Consider the following 12289-nt stretch of genomic DNA (forward strand, 5'->3'; position numbering starts at 1 on the left):
ACATATTTGATGCTCCTGCCTGACAGAGACTGAGGTGTTATCACTGGAGCTACCTTATATTTCAGCATATACCATATAACTATTCCTGAAATTCACACTTTTGTCTGTTTTGACTGATAGACTCATTTTAAGTCCCCAAACAAACATATAGTAATGATAGGCTGAGGAACGAAATTTAGCTAGATGCCCAGCCCCCACGGGGGCCCTTCTCCCTTACTCTGGTTATTTAACTTTTCGCTCCACCCATGACATATTCGCGCTACATATTTACTTAGCCTGTTCCCACTATGAAAGTTATTTCCCGGCCAGAGGAGAGACTGTGACATCTTCAAACCAACAGCCCAATCTGCTTTTCCAACAGTAGTCGGCGTGCTGAGCCAGGAGCTAACCAGCAGCCCTCTCTCTGTGAGACCTGGGACAGCGAGGCGAAGGGGAGAGCTCATTCCACAACACGGCAGTCATCCATGGCTCTGTGCAACGGAGACAGCAAGGTCAGTTGAGCGGGAGATACCCGGGGCTCCAGTATAAGGTAGCCCTGGTGACTTAGTGCTAGGACCCAGGTTAGTGCTGTAGTCCTCCCCCCGGTTAATTTCGGCCTCTGTGTACCTCGGGGGGGGGAAAGTTAAGAGAGCATGCAACGTTATCAACAGTGCTGCTGAGGAGGAGCAGTGTGTGCCTGTTGCAGTGTTACATTAACATGTTGCTCATAGCTGCTAACAAGCCGGACGTGATAACTAATTGATGTTAAACCGTGAAAAAAAGGTTTCACTAATTTTCCCAGTAAACGGGGTTGCCCTTCTCTTATGGTGGACCCCCCAACCCCCAAGATACTTCAGCTCCAAGCACCGCGTGGGTTTTAGCATAGCTCCGCTAACCTAGCAGCTACTCACAGCACTGCTAACAGGCTAACGCTCGTTACTACTGTTTATTCCAGCGGTGCGCTAGCTCGCTACACTGATAAACTGTTAGCTAGCCGTGGCCGGGCGCTCACAGTTCGTAGTGACAGCACCGCAGAGCAAGAATGTTGTTTTACGATAGCGTCCGTGTTCTTTAAGTAACCGGAAATTGTGCTTGTGCTGAACTAATTTACCTCAAGCGGTAGCTGTCACACTCTTCGTGCTAACGTTCGTTAACTGTCAGTTTGCTAACATCGTCACGAAGCTAGTGTGTGAGCCAACTTGTGGTTTACCTGTCTAACAATTGCAGCGGCTTACAGCTGCCTTATCAGCTGATATGGTGAAGTTTGCACTGGAACCATAGTGTTTTTTCTCTCTCGTGATTACTCTTCTTCAGCCCATGTTATTACCGGTTGTGCTTTAAAGGTTAAAATTGGAGGTGAGGGGGGTACCCAGCAAGTTGTTTTCAGAAACATTTACGGCGGAAGTTTCCCACTGACCACGTGGGATAATGTTTGTCTAATGTGTACCCACTTCGGCTGTTTATAAAGAAAAAATTACTGAATTTAATTCACTGTAGACTGGATGGCACACTTCCCACAGAGCATGCATGCGTTTAAATAAATAACATTTGCATATAGATGAGTGCTGAGGATCAGAGTTTGAACTGCTTCAAATACTGAGATCTCAGTCTTGATAATGTCTAACTTGTGAGATTCATGTGATGGGCTGAATGGTTGCAGCACATTTCACAAAATTGCTGTCCATCTCTGTTTCAGCTCACATGGCAACAATTATGTTAGGCTTTATTGAGTCACAGCGCTGGAGGAGAGTAAACTCAAGAAGGAATTGAGTTACCTTCTGCTGTTAGACCACTAGAAAGCTAGTCACCTCACATGCAAATCTTCACTAATCTTTCTAAATGCGTGTCCACAGCTGGAGATCAGCAGCGCAGAGCAGAATGGGTCATGTGAAGGGGCGGTGGCGATCCTCGATGCCGGGGCGCAGTACGGGAAGGTGATTGACCGAAGAGTCAGAGAGCTGTGCGTACGCTCTGAAATCCTCCCTTTAGAGACCCCGGCCTTTGCTATCAGAGAACAGGGCTTCAGGTGAGCACATAAACGCATCTCTACTTGAGATGTTTTATTTCATGCCTGTCATCATGTTTAATCACACTACTGTGTCAATGTAGAAGCTTTGAAGTGCTTTATAATGCAGTTTTACATGATTGTTTTCTTTGTGTTTCATGCCTCAGGGCAATAATTATTTCAGGAGGTCCAGCGTCTGTGTATGCGGAAGATGCCCCCTGGTTCGACCCTGCCATATTCACTATAGGAAAGCCCGTCCTTGGGATTTGCTATGGGATGCAGGTATGCACACAATAAAATAAACTGTGATTGTATTCTTAAGAAAACCAAGTCTACTTCCACAAGGCTCTTGTCAAGAAAACATTTTTTACACAGATTGCCTCTAAGTAGCAACACGTTACTGTCACTCTGCTTGAACCAGCTCCTCAGCTCTCCCACACCAGCTGGGACTTCACCACCTTCTTCAAGAGTACTTTTACACTGGTGGAAGAGAAGAGTAATACTTACTCTCTTTTCCCAGTGAGACAAAAAAGTAACAAGTACATTACTTTACATTGCAGGCAGTTTTACACTCCCTGTAGCATATCTGTTTCCATTACTTACCTCTGGTGTGTGTGTGTGTGTGTTGCAGATGATGAATAAAGTTTTTGGAGGAACGGTACACAAAAAGAGTGTAAGGGAGGATGGAGTCTTCAGCATTGGACTAGACAACACTTGCTCCCTTTTTAGGTATTGTAATTTCTTGTAACTTGGATATGTAGTGCTTTGTTATGTTCTACGTACAGACCACATACATAGTTGTTGTCATGCTGATGTAAAGGGGCTATTACACAAATAATGAAGAGTCTAAGGTAGGGTGTAGTCTTTATTTCCCTTATATAAACAAAGTGCTGAAAACAGTAACATGCATAGTAGATTTAATGAATTGTGTGTGTGTGTGTGTGTGTGTGTGTGTGTGTTAAACCTATCAGAGGTCTTCAGAAGGAAGAAGTAGTCTTGCTGACCCATGGAGACAGTGTGGATAAAGTGGCAGATGGCTTTAAAGTGGTGGCCCAATCAGGGAACATCATTGCTGGTGAGCAGGACACAAGAAATGCGTCAATCCTGTTGAATATAATTCACAAGTATATTATGGTAAACTACAAAAGCAGCTTTATTTGGACTTTATGTTAAGTAAGCCTGAGGCTGTATCATATATATTTACATCTCACATAGCCTTTGAAGATGATGCTAATTTGTGTTCTGGGTAAAAGTGCTTTTCCCCGACATCTAAACTCTTGGTTTTTTCTTAAAGCTTACTAAATGAGCCCCTTAAAACATCTCTGTTTTCTCTTTAGGGATCGCTAACGAGCAGAAAAAGCTGTATGGGACGCAGTTTCATCCTGAGGTCGACCTGACGGAGCGAGGCATGGAGATGTTGCGTAACTTCGTGTTTGAGATTGCGGGCTGCACGAGTAACTTCACCGTTCAGAGCCGCCAACAGTCCTGCATCAGTGAGATCAGAGAAAAAGTAGACAAGTCGAAAGTGCTGGTGAGTGATGATTTGGGGGGGGGGGGAGACCAAAACTACTGAATATTTACTGTGGGAGATGATTTAACTAAAAGGCTGAAGCTAAAAAGCTGACAGTGAAGTGTGGTAGTCGCTCAGGAGGCAATGACAGTAGCAATGGTGGGAAGTTAAGTAGAACCAATTAAACTCTCAAATTAAACCCTGTTGCATCTGAAAAGAAGGTAGCCCACTCCCAGAGTGGCTTCAAACTGGGTTTCATCTCAGGGGAGGGTGAAGGCAATAATTGAGTGTGGAAAATGGGCTTAAAGTACTGATATTATGCTGTACAGTGTGTGGGATAGTTGGTAATATCTGTGACAATACTCTCATTCTGCTGTAGCGTGTTCCTGCAGTGAGTACAGCATTTTGGATCATTTCCAGGAGCAGGTTTAATCTTCTCTTTCTTAGGCTTAATATTTAACAGCCTGCCAACAGATGAAACACCAGATGTGTGTATGACTAATAAAACAAGAAGCCTAAATAAATATAAGCCACACGTTTGCAGATAATTAGTGGGTACTCTGAGTTGTGAAAATTGGGGCCAGGTGGTGAAGAATCAGATTTAATCTTTGCTCAGCTTTATCTCTGAGACACTGTTTCTTTCTGATGATACTCGCAGGTGCTGCTGAGTGGTGGAGTAGACTCAACAGTCTGCACAGCCCTCCTGAACAAAGCTCTGAACCAGGACCAGGTGATAGCAGTTCACATCGACAACGGCTTCATGAGGAAGAGAGAAAGTCAGAGCGTGGAGGAGGCCCTGACCAAGCTGGGAATCAAACTCAAAGGTAGGGATCCAAATTCTGCAGTTCTTAAGCGTGTACATGAGGTATTTATTTGAAATTCAATTTTATCACACGTTATTTATTTATTTTTCTGAATTAATTGCACTCTTTTAATACGTTCAGGTTCTTATTTTGAATAGTTTTCACTTTATGGAGTTACCCTTTCCAAAATGTTGTGACTAAAGCGCATATTTGTTTATTAAAAAAAGGCCAGCAGTCTTCTGTACCTGCTGCTGGCTGAACGGCTCTGTTTTCACCAGCTGCACAGATGCACAGATATTCATTACAGTGCACAGCGGTTACAAAGTTAAAAGATGGTTAAACTTTGACCTTCTTTGCTCACTGGAGTGACAAACCTTGGCTGCACAGCATAAGCCACTGCAAATAATAATTTTCAGACAACCATGGTGCCATCGTTGTGACCTGTCTGAAAACCGCTTACATCAGTAAACACAGGTGCATTCTGGGAAAACATTATCTGCCAAAGCCAGATCCCTTTCTCCTTGTTGCTTTATTATTTTGGTCACCCTCCTCCACCACACCAGTTTTATCCTATTCAGCTTTGTAGTTGAGTAAGAAAACCACAAGCTTACACCTGAGAGTGAAAGTAAAGTTGGGACTGAGTTTTTGTTTTGCTGTTAACCCTGTGGTTCGTCTTCCTTCAGTGGTAAATGCAGCGCACACCTTCTATAATGGAACAACAACTCTTCCCATCTCTGAGGAGGACAGGACGCCGCGGAAACGCATCAGTAAAACACTGAATATGACCACCAACCCTGAGGAGAAAAGGAAAATTATTGGAGACACATTTGTCAAAGTGAGGATAAGTTTGAGTACTTTATTGGAAAGTGTTATTTATTGATGGTGACATTTAAGTTCTTTTCTCTGCCACCGTACTGTTCTGACTGTATGAATTGTCCTACATCACAGGTGGCAAATGAAGTGATTGGAGAGATGAATCTGAAACCAGAAGAGGTTTTTCTGGCACAGGGTACCTTGAGGCCTGATCTTATTGAGAGCGCCTCTCACCTCGCCAGTGGTAAAGCAGAGGTCATCAAAACACACCACAACGACACTGAGCTCATCCGCAAACTCAGAGATGAGGTAAATCTAATTTCCCTAACCTTCTTAGCTAGCTACTTCAGTTTATAGCCATATTATTTGCAATGACGTAGATGCATGGTTCAAGGAGAGCTTTATTGGAGTTGAAATCATAATAAGAAGCACAAAACATTTACATCGCTTATGCTCCAGCTCACAACACTACTGACGCGTCTTTGTCTTATTAGCGTATTCATTGTCATGGATTATTTGCTGTTTGTTGTTATGTGCAGCCTCTTGTGAATGCACAGCTGTTTGACACCTAGCCGTAACGCTAGCCCGCTCACTGTGCATTGCTGATTCTTGTCTGTTGTAATCCTCCAGGGAAAAGTAATCGAACCGCTGAAAGATTTCCATAAAGATGAGGTGAGAGCACTGGGGAGAGAGCTTGGCCTGCCAGAAGAGATTGTGTCTCGGCATCCTTTCCCTGGCAAGTACATAAACTCACAGGCCTATAATGTGACTGTTCTGACTGAACTTTACAAAAGTGTAAATATAATTACTGAGTCACACTAGAAGCTTTGCAGCCTTCATTTGCTAAAAGTGTAAATATAATTACTGAGTCAGACACTCAAAGACTCACTTCCTTCATTTGCTCAAAGTGACGGTCATTCCACTTTTTCTCTAGGTCCTGGTTTGTCCATCAGAGTGATTTGTGCAGAGGAGCCTTACATCTGTAAGGATTTTGCTGAAACAAACAACATTCTCAAAATCATTACAGACTTCTCTGCAAGTGTCAAAAAGGTAAAGGAAATGCTGATGTACAGCGAAATCCCAGCAGTCTGATATCATTTGTCTGTATTATTATCATAATGCATCTTGTCACTGTTTTTACTTGTGAAGTTACAGATAACTGCAAGATGTCGCACACTAACTCAAATGTTGCGATGTGATAAGCTTGGATGGCAAACCTCCAAACATGCTTTGAGGAGATTGAACTAACACAGCAGATTGTATGCTCTATGTTTGCTCTGAAGCTTGCTGCTAATTTTACTGATAATCACTGGAAACACTCCTCAGCTAGTTTTATCACTTCAGTTGTTTTGGGCAATCGATAAAGTTTTATTTTCAGTTACAATTTTGGCTTCCAACAAATACATTTCCCCCCCAAATTCACTCCCAGCCATGTTGTGCTAGATACAGGTCAGTTCATACTCATGAATTTACACTTGTGGGTAAATAAAATCTCCTGACAGGGCTGATGGACATATTGTAAGCTCGTGAAGGAGGATATTGGTATGTCATTTGATGAAAGAGCAAGCAAAAATTTTGCAAAGTTTGAAATTGATAAAGTGTTGTTGAAAACTACTAGTCACATCGTCAGAGCTTCAGCGGTTTGTATATTGCCGGCTGCTGTCTTTCAGTTCCACACTTACAAGGTGCTTTTATTCCCGTCTCCTCTCCAGCCCCATGCCTTGCTGCAGAGAGTCAAGTCGTGCATATCAGATGAAGAGGAGGAGAAGCTCATGCAGATCACCAGCCTTCATTCACTCAATGCCTTCCTGCTGCCCATCAAAACTGTTGGTGTCCAGGTGAGACAGCTGATCAAATTACATACCGTTAAAGAAATAGGAAAAGACATTGGACAGAAACTGCTGGCATATGTTTTGGTCAGTAAGAAAATGTAAGTTTTATTGACAATTTGTGGATATTAATGTAAACATCTTTCCCATGTGATTTTGTAAAAATCTCATGTATTTATCTTTAGTCAAGATTAAGATAATGTGGAGAATCCAAGTGTTCTCAGGTCCAGTGAAAACTTGACAAAGTATATGTTGCCAGCTGTTTGTCTGTTTGTGCGTTATAACTGTAATTAAGTGGTCAGCCACAGGACCAAGACACCCAAACAAAGAGTGTCAGATTCTCCGTTTTAGAGTCTTTCTCCCTGTCGTCTGTGGAGGGTGTGTCCTGTAGTTACCGTTAAATATGCCAAAAATGTTGAATTAGTCACCACTACTTTCCTCACCCACAACGCTGCAGTCAGACAGTGTGTAGGTGTCTGTTAGTACTTCCTGTCTGAAGCCAGAGGTTTAAATTTGCCCTCAACCTCAAAATGGGACAGACTGTGGGCAAACACTGGCAGCTTTTAGCGGCTTTTCTAAAAGTGGAAGCTGACAGGTTATTTAGAAACTTTTAGTTTTGTCACACGAAAACAAATTTTAACAAAATGCCTTTCATACTTTATAACATGTATGACACGTTGATTTTTGGCTAGATGGTAAGAATAAGAACATTTCCTGTCTCAGGGTGATTGCCGGTCCTACAGTTATGTGTGCGGTGTCACAAGTAAAGAATCTCCACACTGGGAATCGCTCATGTTCCTGGCCAGACTCATCCCTCGCATGTGCCATAACATCAATAGGTAAGTCATAAAATCAGGTTTCATTCGTCCACCCTCAGTGGACAACCGGGCAAAACACTTAGATTCATTCACGCCTCTCTTCTTTTTTTCCAGAGTTGTGTATGTATTTGGGTCTCATATGAAGGAGCCGCCAACAGACATTACTCCAACTTTCCTGACCACGGGTGTTCTGAGCACGCTCAGACAGGCTGACTTTGTAGCTCATTCTATTCTTAGAGAGTCTGGTAAGTGCACGCTTTCAAATGTTTAAAACCTCATCTATTTTAGAATATTTAAGACTGAAGATGAAGATTTAAAAGGGGAAAATACCCCAAACAAACATTGTTATCGCAAAGAAGAAAACAAATCAAATCAAGACAAGTAGTAGAGATGGTAGATTTATTCATTTAAAACAGGAAGCACATTCTCCAGGAAGAGATTACTCCTGTCAGGCTAGAAATGTTTCATTAAGGATAAAACAGTGTTGCATTGATTTGCAGTGATGCTTTCTGCCATACCAGCATACCATGTGACCATCATCAGATCTGCTGTGTAGTTCTACTGTTAAAGTAAAAGTTAAACTAGGCATGTTTACATTTTAGTTAACTGATATAAGAATTAAGACCAATTTTCAGAAAAACCTGTAACTAAATGAAATGACATTGTGTGTTAATAAAATATACAGGAAATAACTTTAGTTTTAGTCTTTATAATTCAAATTATTATTCAAATTGGGGACGTTCATAGCAACTAAGAAAGTAATTGCTAGGGGGGATAAAAACAAAACAAAAAAAGAGTCTAGTCTAAGGGTGTGTTTTCAAAGCTGTAGTTGGTTTCCTGTGGACAGAAAGAGGTGATGAGTTTGTAAACTTGTATTTTTTTCCTGTGGTTTGGTTGTTTTCACACAGCGAAAAGTGCAAGTGGACTCCAAGCAAACCAAAATGTGTCACAGAGAGAATGTTGAGTTCCCTCATTGGCCAGATGTGTCTGGGGCGGGAGCAACAAAAGTAGAAACAGGAAGAAGATGCTGTGAGAGAACGGAGAATTTACGTTCATTTCACGGTCTCCTGTACAGACCTTTGCACGTTTATAGTTCCTTCCCACATTGAGAATACAGAACAGGTGTAACAGTTACAAGTTTTTAGTTCAAAGGTGTAACAGTTACAAGTTTTTAGTTCAAACATGTAACGCACCGCTGGTAGTTGGTTCAGATCTTGGTCGGATCATGTTCACGACACGAACAAACCACTCTGGAGTCTGTTTGGAACTGCACCAAGACCACCTCCTCCAAATGGTCTCAGTGTGATGTTTTTGGTCTGAACCAGAGTATGATTTAGCATTAAACCAATGCTAAATATATAAAAGCATCACATAATATTAAAATATGACAAATTACAATAAACTATCCAGCCATTTTCTTTCGCTTATCTGAAGTTGGGTCGTGGGGGCAGCAAGTAGGGAAGCCCAGACCTCCCTCTTGTCAGTTGCCTCCTCCATCTTATCTGGGGAAACGTCAAGTAGTTCTCAGGCCAGCCAGTTGAAATAATCTCTCCAGGGACCTCCTCAGAATAGGATATTCCCAGCTGGAACACCTTACACAGGAGGTGACCACCTCAATAGGCTCTTCTTGATGTGGAGAAGTAGTAGGAGTAGCACCTCTACTCTCAGCGTCTCCTGAATCACCAAACTCTTCACTGTGTCGCTCAGGGAGAGCCCATCCACCCTTCAGAGGAACCTTATTTCTGCTGCTTGTTGCTATGAAAGCATTCTTTGTCCTTAAAAAAACAAAAAAACAAAACAAAAACCTTAATGGTGTTATCAAAACGATCAAGCCTAGATCAGCAGATTTACGGAGTTTGTCAACAACAATGCTCTGTCTTTTCTGCCAAGTTTTTGTTTCCTTTGGCTATTTTATGCTTAACATCTGTTTCTCCCTTCAGGCTATTCTGGGAAGATCAGCCAGATGCCGATCATCCTCACCCCCCTGCACTTTGACCGTGACCCACTGCAAAAGCAGCCATCATGCCGGCGCTCCGTGGTGATTCGTACCTTCATCACCAGCGACTTCATGACAGGAATCCCTGCTATGCCAGGCAACCATATCCCAGAGGAGGTATACCATCGTTAAACCTTTACAGCTAATATTTTTCTGCATATCTTACCTTCATGGCTCCTAATTCTGGTTTTCAGGATTGGAAATGAGTGATCCAGGAATTATTTAAATTCTCTTTATTTGTGTGTTTTTAAGAGTTTTTTTTTTTTTTTTTTTTTTGTCTTGTCTGATTCATCAGGTGGTGCTGAAGATGGTAAATGAGATCAAGAAGATCCCAGGTATCTCCAGAGTCATGTATGATCTGACCTCCAAACCACCTGGCACCACAGAGTGGGAATAAAATGCAAACATGACATCACAGTGTAGAGAACACACACACACACACACACACACACCCAGTGCACAAACACAATAGATATCAGTGAGGGCTGGTGAACTGCTCTCCTTTTCTGTCCTTCCACCTTTATCCCCTCCCAATCTCCCTCTGCTACCTCCCCCATCTCTTCCCTTATCTTTAACATTCCCACGGAAGGCAGACTGTACTGTGACAGGCGCACACACAAAGCCACTACTGCTCTGCTCTCCCCACCACTCTACCCCGGTCTTAATATTTTTGGCGATAGGCATTGATAAATCTTGGTTATTGATAATATATTGTCTGTTTTTGTTTTGTTTTTTAAAAACCTTCATGTACAACAGTGTATTTCCTCGCTACAGTGAAAAGGTAAATTGCTACTTCCAGGTGGCCAGAAGCTGTGAAAGTTCAGTGAGTGGACTTGGTGTTGTGCCTCAGGATGAATAAAACATGAAAGCAAGTAAACGGTAGTGTTATTAAAAGAAAACAGAAGGGGTGGGGGTTAAAAATCTATAGCCCTTTTTTTTTTTTTTTTTTTTCTTCTTCTTCAGATGTTTTTGTTAAATTCTTGTAGGTGAGAATGTTCTCGGCCTGAGACGATCTGATTTGTTCATTTCACTTCCTACCAAAGGTGGTGTGAACAGAAGTACAGCTGAACAGATGAGCTATGTGACCAATCAACATTAAAAAAAAAAGAAAAATTGTTTGTTTTGCTTTGACATAAGTAGTTTGCTGTAGTGATCTGTAATGTTGTGGGCTCTTGACGAAGCTAACATCGTTGACGAGCTGCTGCTGTCGCCCCTGTGGGCAGCAGTCGACCCAAGAATAGCTTCAGTATACGGACTAATGTGCAGCTGTGGAGGAGGCCAATATGACGGATAACTTTGTACGTGCCTGTTCTGTTGTTTTACTTTGGGGTTTGTTTGTTTTTGTTTTTTTTGGTGTGACCTGACCTGGACTCTGAGGATATAACAGTTTCTCCTCATGCTGCAATATGTATGCTTTTTATGAAGAAGAAAAAGGCAAGAGGTCTAATAACTTATAACTACGGTAGAGTTTATAGCCACATTTTGTCGGTTGCTGGTGTCACCTCATCATGATTTTTGTTGCTCTTGTTGTGCGAGGGCAAAAACTTTTGCACATTTCGTTGTCGATCGCCCGTTCAAGCCTGGGTGCTTTATCAACATAACAAATCACACATCCAGTGGAAACTTCATCCCCGTACATCGTGTCACCCTTGTCGTGTCAAAGGTCCTCGCCCTCTGTTGCCATCTTTGACTAAAGTTCAGTGTTTCAGAAAGGCATTACTGCTTTTGTTTATCTGCGTTCTGTGCTGTCAGAGCGTTCGGCGTATCATAGTCTCTAGTCTCCAGTCGTTTAGACCTCAGTGAATGCGGCGCTCAGGTTTAACTGAGTTTTTAAAGTGTGTGGTATCACGTCAGAAGTGTCACTCGGATGTGGTGGTGCTCATGCCTCCAGAATTTGTTTTTTTTTTTTTTTTTTTTGTGCCTCTCATCCCTCTTATACCCTTAACCTTTAGTGGCAAAGTACTCCTCATGCAAAATGAAAGGGGGAGAAAAAAAACCCAAACTTGTCTTAACTGCAGTGTCCTTCCCTCTGTTCTGCCTTTTTATACATCTGTGTTTATGTTACGTGTCTCCAATTTAAAACGAGAAAAACAAAAAACAATAGCTAATAATGGACATATGACTTTGTAGTTCAATTTGATTGAAATATCCATGAGATTAAGTTATGCAATTCTACATCCGATTATTATTTTTCTGTTTGTGTGTTTTTAGTCAACAATGCTCATTCTCCTTAGTAACGTGCCTCAAACCAAGCCACTGCATGCAGTTTCAACTATGACATTTGTACAATGGAAAACTGAGCTTTAATAAAGATCTCAATGTTGAAACTTACCACTTCTATGAAAAGCGTCTTATTTGTAACAATTTCTGTTTTGCCTTTCAGATTTCTGTATTCATTTTTAATTTACACAATTACCTTTAGTGGGTACACACCCAAAAAAAGCACTGATACATTTCTAATAAAAATGCAGTAAAACACTAATTGTTAACCCACAGAGATATAAAAGTCAACAGAATACTGTAATAAACAAAATTC

At 41.7% G+C, this 12289-nt stretch overlaps 1 protein-coding gene across 1 annotated transcript; it reads left to right on the forward strand.

Annotated features, from left to right (window-relative positions):
* The first annotated feature begins 272 nt into the window (after positions 1–272).
* Positions 273–12084, forward strand: gmps (guanine monophosphate synthase). Its single transcript, XM_082504079.1, has 16 exons — positions 273–491; positions 1833–2005; positions 2152–2266; positions 2616–2713; positions 2956–3059; positions 3322–3515; positions 4153–4318; positions 4981–5132; positions 5246–5419; positions 5741–5846; positions 6045–6160; positions 6823–6948; positions 7663–7778; positions 7872–8002; positions 9698–9870; positions 10049–12084. The coding sequence occupies exons 1-16, from the start codon at positions 465–467 to the stop codon at positions 10148–10150; spliced, it is 2073 nt and encodes a 690-aa protein (XP_082360205.1). The 5' UTR covers positions 273–464; the 3' UTR covers positions 10151–12084.
* The last annotated feature ends 205 nt before the right edge of the window (positions 12085–12289 follow it).

This window comes from Aulonocara stuartgranti (assembly GCF_965226115.1).
Source record: "Aulonocara stuartgranti genome assembly, chromosome: 14".
In the NCBI taxonomy this organism is placed as follows: Eukaryota; Metazoa; Chordata; class Actinopteri; order Cichliformes; family Cichlidae; genus Aulonocara; species Aulonocara stuartgranti.

Bases quoted from the DNA above. Each gene is read 5' to 3' on its own strand.
- gmps (XM_082504079.1), top strand. From the start codon at position 465: ATGGCTCTGTGCAACGGAGACAGCAAG. The intron at 2,267-2,615 runs GTATGCACACAA...TGTGTGTTGCAG, and splicing joins GGATTTGCTATGGGATGCAG to ATGATGAATAAAGTTTTTGG. The intron at 5,133-5,245 runs GTGAGGATAAGT...CCTACATCACAG, and splicing joins TTGGAGACACATTTGTCAAA to GTGGCAAATGAAGTGATTGG.